The sequence below is a fragment of the Phoca vitulina genome, unplaced genomic scaffold, assembly GCF_004348235.1.
Source record: "Phoca vitulina isolate PV1807 unplaced genomic scaffold, GSC_HSeal_1.0 scaffold2, whole genome shotgun sequence".
In the NCBI taxonomy this organism is placed as follows: domain Eukaryota; kingdom Metazoa; phylum Chordata; class Mammalia; order Carnivora; family Phocidae; genus Phoca; species Phoca vitulina.
This window is the reverse complement of record NW_022589705.1, coordinates 88,412,215-88,421,056: the sequence shown is the minus strand read 5'-3', so window position 1 is coordinate 88,421,056 and position 8,842 is coordinate 88,412,215. Positions and strand designations below refer to the sequence as shown.

Sequence of the window (8,842 nt, the reverse complement as noted above, 5' to 3'; positions counted from 1 at the left end):
CAGACATCTGCAGACTCTGCCTCCGGGCATCGTCATGCGTACCTAATAGGCATCGCAAACTGTTATCACGTCCAACATAAAAAATCCCAATTTCCTCCCTGCCACAAACCTGCTCCTTCTACGGTCTTCTCCTTCTCAGTGAGTGGGTACTTCATTCTTCCAGCTTTTCAGGCCCCAGATCTTGGTGTTTTCCTTCATTCTTCTCCTTGTCTCATGCTCCACTCTAACAACAGTCTTCCCTAAGTACATCCAGAGTCTGATCACTTCCCACCCTCTTTCCTGCTGTCACCATAATGCAGGCCACTGTCATCTGTCATGTCCTTTCCATCCCCTGCTTCTACCTTGACCTCTGTGCTCCGTTCTTCATATCAGCTCAAGTGGTGTGTGTACGACTCAAGCTAGATCATCATTCCTCTGTTCAACCCCCACGCCCCCAGTGGTTTCCCATGTCTAAACAATATGAAGGCCTGTGAGGCCCACCCAAGATCTTTGGCACCCTTCCCCTCGCCCACTACACACCTCTCACTATATGGTCCTCCTGGCTGTTCCTAGAACACACGCACCAATTTCTTCCTCAGGGCCTTTGCACCTACTGTTCCTTTGGCTTGGACACTTTTCCAGGTAATCGCATGCTCTCACTCCTGTTCTCTGCTCACAGGTCACCTGATAGAGAGGCCTCCCCTGACTGCCCCATCTAGAACAACACCACAACTCTGTGCTCCTTATTCTCCCTGGCCCTCTTACCAGATTTTATTTTTCTTCATTGTACTCAGTCCCACTCCCCTCCCCCTGGCATGATGTATTTGATCTGGTGCTTACTGACAATCTTTCTCAGTAGGATGTTGGGTCTGGGAGGGCAGGAACCGCTCCACTGAGTCGGGCTAGAATGGTTCTTGGTACATTGTGGGTGCTCCGTGGAAATTTGTAGTATTGGTGACTCAGTAAAAATGCTTTTGAATATGTAGATTTTATCTCTGTCCTTGAAACTGGGCTCCGTGGCGTCCCCCAGACTTTCTTCCTACGTCATGGCCCAAGAGAGGAATGGCGCACTGCCTCCGTGCCTTCTGTTCCCAGGCAGGTCACTCAGGCCACCAGCCTGCCCTCCCCCCCACCCCCCCAGTGAGCATCTTGTTGCACAACCACAGTGGAGGTCATCCCAGCAGCCTGTCCTCCGATTCGGAAGGCCCGGGCCAGGGAAGCATCTACCAGTGAGCCCGCTCTTGTGATGCAGGGAGGTCGGTGGATGTCATCCAGGTACCCGGTTCTCCATCACTGGGTGATTCAGGATGAGCAGGCCAGGGAGGAGGCCAACACCTCGGCCCCATCTCTCTTCCTTTTTGCTCTCCCCCGTCTGATGTCAGAGCTATTTCAAGGTGGTGGAGCCTCATCACTGCCCCAAGGTTGGTGGTGGTGGGGAGCCTCTGGCCAGGGCCGGCAAGCGGCTGTCATCCCCCACAATGATGTGCGGGCTCAGCTGCTGCCCAGAACGGAGGCAGAGCATGGAGCCGGTGGGGTGACAGCCCCAGATTTCACCTTCGGGCCGCACTGCGTTCCTGGATGTTGCTCTTATGGGAAACACCCACGTGCATTCTGGGCACCGAGGCTGCTGTCTGGGTGACAGGTCGCATTCTGCAAGGTGATTGCATCAACCTTCATGTGTCCCCACACCCACAGGTTTTTTCCCTTAACATTTTTTACTTAGAGTAAAAATCACTCTTTGTAGTGTATAGTTGCAAGAGTTGACAAACGTATATGGTTGTAGACTCACCCTCACCACCCAGATCTAGCATGGTTCTGTCATCACCCCCAATCCTGCCATAACCCCTTGTGGCCACCCCCGCTCTCCACTCCTGGCCACTGGCACCCCCAGATTTGTTTTCTTTTTTTTTAAGATTTTATTTATTTATTTGGGAGAGAGAGAGAGTGAGCAAAAGCAGGGGGAGCAGCAGAGGGAGAAGGAGAAGCAGGCTCCCCCGCTGAGCAGGGAGCCCAACGCGAGGCTTGATCCCAGGACCCCATGATCATGACCTGAGCCCAAGGTAGACGCTTAACCGACTGAGCGACCCAGGAGCCCCCTCTTTTCTGTCCTTATACATTTGCCTTTTCCAGAATTGTCATGGGAATCGAATCATACAGTTGTTACCTTTTGAGTCTGGGTTCCTTCCCCCAGTGCACTCGAGATTTATTCGTTATTACACGTACCACTTGTTCATATCTGTTTGTTGTTGAGTATTACTCCACTGAAGGGAGATTTGTTTATCCATTCTCCAGCTGAAGGATCATTAGGTGGTTGCTCGGTTTTGATGATTATGAATAAAGCGACTATAAACATGTGCATGAGGGTTTTGGGGTGAATGTAAGTTTTCATTTCGCTTGGGGGAATACCTAAGAGTGGGAATCCTAGGTACGGTGGGTGTATATTTACCTTTATATAAGAAGTTGCCAAACTGTTTTCCAAAGTGTTTTATTTTGCATTCCCACTGGCAGCGTTTGAGGGCTTCAGGCCCCCTACGTCCTCGCCCCTCGCCTGTCCGGTCAGCCTCTGACCTTGGGCGTTCTCCTAGCCGGGTGGTGCTGTCTCATTGTGGTTTTAATGGTCATTTTTCTAATGACTCATGAGTTCAGCCTCTTTTCATATGTTTACTTGCCATCCGTATATCTTTTTTGTGGTGTGTTTGAGTCTTTTGCCCACTTGAACTATTGGCTTGTTTTTCTTATGTTGGGTTTTGTGAGTTTGTTCATTATAGTTTTGGGATGCAAGTTGTTTATCAGATATATGGTTTCAAATACTTTTGCCCAGTCTGTGGCTTGTCTTTTTTTCCCTTCACAGTGTCTTTCAAAGTGCAAGTTTCTGGGGTGCCTGGGTGGCTCAGTCGGTTAACTGTCTGCCTTCGGCTCAGGTCATGATCCCAGGGTCCTGAGACTGAATCCTGTAGTGGGGCTCCCTGCTCAGTGGAGAGTCTGCTTCTCCCTCTCCCTCTGCCTCCCCCCACTGCTTGTGCACTCTCTCTTGCAAATAAATAAATAAAATCTTTTTTTAAAAAAGTACAAATTTCTTAAATTTTGACGAAGTCCGGCCTATCATTTCGTTCTTTTACAGACCAGGCAAATGATATTCTCGCTAAGGAAATTTTACTGGATCTGAGGTCACAGTGATGTTCTCCTCTGTTTCTTTTAAAAGTTGTATTCTAGTTTTAGGTTTTAAGTTTAGATCTATCATCCATTTTGAGTTTTTTTTAATAAGGTGTGAGGTATGGATTGAGGTTCATTTTTTTTTTTTTTTTTTTTTTTTTTTGGTTTTCCTTTGCTTCCTTTTTTTTTTTTTTTAAGATGTTTGGAGTTTTTTTTGGTTTTTTTTTTTTTTTTTTTTTTTTTTTTGCATGTGGATATCCAGTTGTTCCCTATCATTTACTGTAAAGACCGTTGGCCCTTCCTTTCCTGGTTTTTGCACCTTGTCAGACTTTGTGAGGATCTGTGTCTGGACTTGTCATTCCATCCTCCGTGTCTCTATGACGAATATTTCACCAATGCCACATTGTCTTGGCTACTGTAGGTTTGCAGTAAGTCTGGAAATCAGGTAGTGACCACACCTGCCTTTCCGGCATGGTGGTTCTTACTCTCCCCACTTTACAGGCGTTGAAACTCACCATGATCGTGGTCGGACATCGTGGTCAGTTATGCAGTAACTTAGTCGCCTAGCTCCTACTCAAAACCCGCTTCTCGGGCTTAGCCTGATGCTCAGAGTGTGGCCTTTGGAATCTGCTTTGGGTATAATTGTCAGCCCTGCCGGTCAGTTGCGTGGCCCTGGGAAAGTAACTCCAAGCCCTCCGTGCCTCAGTGTCCCCACCTGTAAAATGGGGGTCACAGTGGTGCCTGCCTTACGGGTTGTGGTACAGCAGAAATATCACCTGCTCAAGCCATATGAAAGTGCATTGGATCATTTTTGACTGGCACGAATGGCAGTTTTACATAGTTCAGCCTCCCATGCAAGGTGTTCCTCCTAGAGCTAGACCGAGCGCATGCACCCCAGAAATGGTAGCTCTGCAGGTTGTCCTTGTCATCACTGTCATTGTCACCATGGTTACCACTGTTCATGCTGCTATTGCCCCTATGCTGTTACTGCGAGTGCGGTGGCCCCCAAGGCTCATGACCCTGAGTCCTCGAATCAGGCAGCCAGCCACCATCAGGCACCATCACTTCCTGGGTGAAAGCTTCTTGTGAAGGCTGCCAAGAGTAGCAGGGCCCAACCTCTGCTCCTGTGGAGTGGAAGTGTGCCCCTGGTATAACAGACGAGTGTGTGAAGTACAAGGGGAGAGGTGGGTGGGAAGGAGGGCTTGGCAGGACTTCGCAGGCAGGGCCTTGTAGGATGATTAGGAGTTTGAGACAGGAGGAACATTGCAGGTACAGCTTGTGCAAAGGCTTGGAAGGGGAGATGGACACACTTTAGGGGAGCCTGAAGCTTGACTCTGGGGTGGAGAGTGGGCAGCAGGGGTGGCCTGGAATAACCCCCCTCCTTTCCCTCCACAGTCGAGTCCAGAAGACCTCTCCTACCTCTGCCTTCACCATGGCCGCGAGAACCATTATCATCGACCACGGGTCTGGCTTTCTGAAGGCTGGCTTGTCTGGGTGGAATGAGCCGCAGATGGTCTTTCCGAGCATCGTAAACTACGTCCCGTGCAGGGAGAATCCTGGCCCCAGCTATGCCCAAAGGCGCGTGAGTCTAGGCATTGACGTTTGCCATCCTGATACCTTTAGCTACCCCATCCAGCGTGGCCGTATCCTCAACTGGGAGGGTGTGGAGCACATCTGGTCATTTGTCCTGGAGAGACATAGACGGGAGCATGAGGACTTCCCCGTGATGGTCACAGAGTCCCCTCTGAAGGAGCCTGCGGACCGACGGAAGACCCTGGAGGTAAGGCGAGTGGGAAATAACCTGGCATTTTGTGTTCAGACATGACTGAGTATCAGGAACTCTGCTTTCTAACTAATTTGCCCCATAAATGTTTCCTGAGTACCCAGTGTGTGCCTGGCACTTGTTGTAGGTAAGATGGGGTTCATGGAGTTTCCTCCAACAGATGGAGACACAGCAGTTGAAATGCTCTGTGGAGAAGGGGAGACACTGGATACTTTGTTTGTGGATCCCATAAATGTTCCAAGATCATATTCCACCTTGACTTCGCAGGGGTTGGGTCTTTCAGGTCCCAGAGGCTGTGGGGAGTGCTTAGATTTTACTCTAAATCAAGGTTCGGCCAACTACAACCGGTGGGCCAAATTGGCCCACCATCTGTTTTTATAAATAAAGTTTTATTGGAACATAGCCATGTCCATCCATTTACATATTGTCTTTGGCTACTTTCATACCATATCAGCAGAGCTGTGATACTTGTGGCAGAGACCGTATCCATACTGTGTAAAGGCTAAAAAACTTACTCACTGTAGGTTTGCTAGATAAAATCCGTGGTGCCTAGTTAGAGCTGGATTTCAGATAAGCAACAAATAATACTTTAGTATAAGCATGTCCCAAGTATTGCATGGGACATACGTATATGAAAACATTATTTGTTGTTTGTCTGAAAGTCGAATTTAATTGGGCAGCCTGTATTTTTATTTGCTAAATTTGGCAACCCCAACTGTCTAGCTTTTATAGAAAATGCTTGCCAAGCTCTGCTCTAAATAAATCGGAAGATCCTGGAGAGTTTTAAGTGGGATTCATATTTAATTTCCTATTTGAAAAAGAGGACCTTGGCTTCTATTTGGGAAGTGGGTGGTGGTGGGACAGTATTCTGAGTGTGGGTGTGGGGGAGCTCCCCCCTGCCTCAGTGGGAAGATGGTCCTTCTGGGGCCTGAAGAGGAGGCTACCTGGCCAAAGGCCACGGCAGACGGCAGACTAGTGCCACCTTTCTCTGTCTATAGGGTCAGAAACCTGGGGATGCAGTCAGAGCTGGGGAATTAGGGAGGCAGTTGGGGTGCCAGATCTGTAAAGATCTGGGTGGGGAGGGAGTGTGGTGGTGGGTGGGGGAGAAAATCAGCCTAGGGACTTTGCCAAAACCTAAATGTCAGAATTCCAGTTTTGTCTTGATGTGTGGAGGAAAAAAGACTTCACTTACCAGGAGGTGAGAGTATGTATCTCCCTCCCTCCCTCCCTTCTTTCTTCCTTCTTTCCTTCCTTCCTCCCCCTCCTTTTTTGGAGGCAGTGGTGGATATGATATATGTGTTTCTTGTCTAATTTCTTCTTCCCTTTTCTAAAGAAATGGGTCAGGCAGCTGATCTGCCCCTTGGCCGTAGCCCCCGTTGGTCCTGGGCTCACACAGCCAAGCATCTCAGCACCATTCCATGTAGCAGCTGACAGTTCCTCCCACCCCTCCACCAAAAACAGTCTTCTGAACAGTGGGGGTCCTCAAACAGCCCCCACCCCCCCGGAGCAAATCCGACTCCTAATCCTCTAGCGCCTCCCTTGTTCCCACAGCATGAGCTCCAGGGGCCGTGGGCCCCACCTCCTCGGGGCAGGCCCCCCCCCAGGGGACACAGGTCTGCACCTGCTTCAGTTCCGAGAGCTTAGCACGTAGCTCAGTCCAGGGGAAAACAGAAACCAGAAATGGATCGGGGCCTTTTGTGCGGGGGAAATACCCTAGTGGCTCTTCTCCCTTCTTGCAGATTATGTTTGAGTTACAGGATGTGCCGTCCATACTGCTAGCCGACCAGCTGGAGATGTCCCTGTACGCCTCCGGCCTCCTGACCGGCGTGGTGGTCGATTCCGGCTACGGCCTGACCCGCGTGCAGCCCTTCTACCTGGGCCGCCCGTTGCGGCCCAGCGGCAAGACGCTGGAGTTCGCGGGCCAGGATCTGTCGGCCTATCTCTTCAAGAGCCTCTTTAAGGAGGATTGCAACCACCACAACCTGTTTCAGCTGGAGACGGTGGCCACCACCCAGATGAGCAAGTGCTACGTGCCCCAGAATCTGGCAGAGGCGCTGGACTTCCGCCAGAGCCTGCCGAGCGGCTCGGATGAGAACAACACCTATCAGCTCCCCGATGGCACCCCGGTGGAGCTGACCCCCTTGCAGCGGCTGGCCCCCGAGATGTTCTTCAGCCCCCAGATGTTCGACCTGCAGGGGCCCAGCATCTCCCAGGCCGTGGTGGATGCCATCTTGGCCTGCGAGGCCGCTGTGCACCCGCTGCTCACCTCCCACGTGATGGCCTGTGGGGGCAACACCCTCTACCCCGGCTTCACCAAACGCCTGTACAAGGAGTTGATTGCAGATCATTTCTGCTCCACCAAGGCCACCATGTGGGTGGGTTCCAACAGAAACTTTAGCGTCTGGCTGGGGGCGTCCGTTGTGGCCCATCTGTCTTCTTATAAGTCCGAGTGGATGACCAAAGAGGAGTATGAAGAGAGTCAGAGGCTGTGACCCGTCCCAGGGGCTCAGGGGGATTAATTTCCAGTGACAGGGTCGGGGCAGGGGTGGAGTTAGCTGGCTTTGAAATTCCGAAGTTATGAGGGTGTTTTTTAGGTTCTAGGGTTTTATTTCGTTTCAAGAGTGGGATCCAGCCCAGAGGAGGACAGGGAAGCCTTCTGGGGACAGCGTCTCCAGGGGGTGGTCTGTCATTTGGAGAGGAGTAGTCAGTTAACATCTCCAAATAGCCACTTACCTTTTGCTGGCATCTTCCTTGGGCTGTCCTGTTCTCAGTTCAGTAGGTTTTAACCAGGGCAAGAGAGGTGGGGCCTTCTGCTGGGTCTCAGTTATTTTTGACTAGGAGATGGGGGGTGGGATGGGAGAGATGAAGTTTTTCTAGTTCTACTCATTCTCTCTGGCCAGGGAGGATTTCCTACAGGTGAGCCCGAGGGCCCTCCCTCCTGTGGCCAGGGTCTTGTTTTATATCTGCAAATAAACAACTTCTTTGGAACTGGTGTTAGCTTCTGTTGTGGACGGCGGTGGCGGGGTGGAGTATAGGGAGTGTGAGTACATGAGGACCAGGATGGGTCCAGGGCAGCCTCTGGGGACCCACTGAGCCGGATGGAGCCCCCCGTTCTTCCTCTGCCACAATCTCTCTCTTAATCCCAGCTGTCCCAATATTCTGGTAAAGTTTGAGTTTCTACTAGTGTAACATTTATTTGGTAAGTATTGGAGGGACTATGGGTGAAAGATACTAGAGGTTTCTGGTTTCAAGGAGTTTGCAGTCCACTGTGGGGACATAGACAGTAAATAAGGAAAACTATTTGAGGCGACAAAGAATGAAATAATGAATCAAATGCAAAAAGGTCACATGATCTGGGGGATTGGGGCCGCCTACTTTTGATGGGGTAGCTTGAGATGGGACTGCTGGGGACCATGGGTGAGGGGTCACCACCCCCTCCTTCCTTGTCACACTGTGAAGTTACACTTCCCAGGACACCACCACCCCACCATAGGTAGGGTCACCTGACCATGCCATAGGTTCTGGCCAGTTCAGAGAATGCCTGACCCTTAAAATAACCCTATCAGCCTGCAGGGTGTGGGGGATCCTAATGGGGGAAGGGCAAAGCTGCAGATGGAAGGAGGCTGAATGACTGGCTGGAGCATAATACCCCCCCTCCCAAGCCCCACCCAACCCCATTGCACTGCACTGGGACATGAGGAAAAATCTGCCACATTCAGCCACTGAGATTTGAGGGTTGTTTGTTACAGCAGCTGTTTTGCTTACCCTGACTAATACACAGAACTATTTATTTAACAAATTTTTTTTATATTAAGTGGCAAAAGTGAGGTTCAAATCCAGTCTGGGTCCTCAACCACAGTGTTACATGGCTGCTTCTGAACAGGGCTCTTAGTTCCCTAATGTTAATGGAGTAATAAGTGCAGTGGG

General features: G+C 50.5%; 1 protein-coding gene across 1 annotated transcript; it reads left to right on the top strand.

Moving 5' to 3' along the window:
* Positions 1–4,564: 4,564 nt before the first annotated feature.
* Positions 4,565–7,407, top strand: ACTL8 (actin like 8). Its single transcript, XM_032418254.1, has 2 exons — positions 4,565–4,912; positions 6,655–7,407. Exons 1-2 carry the CDS (start codon positions 4,565–4,567, stop codon positions 7,405–7,407), a joined length of 1,101 nt encoding a protein of 366 aa, XP_032274145.1.
* The last annotated feature ends 1,435 nt before the right edge of the window (positions 7,408–8,842 follow it).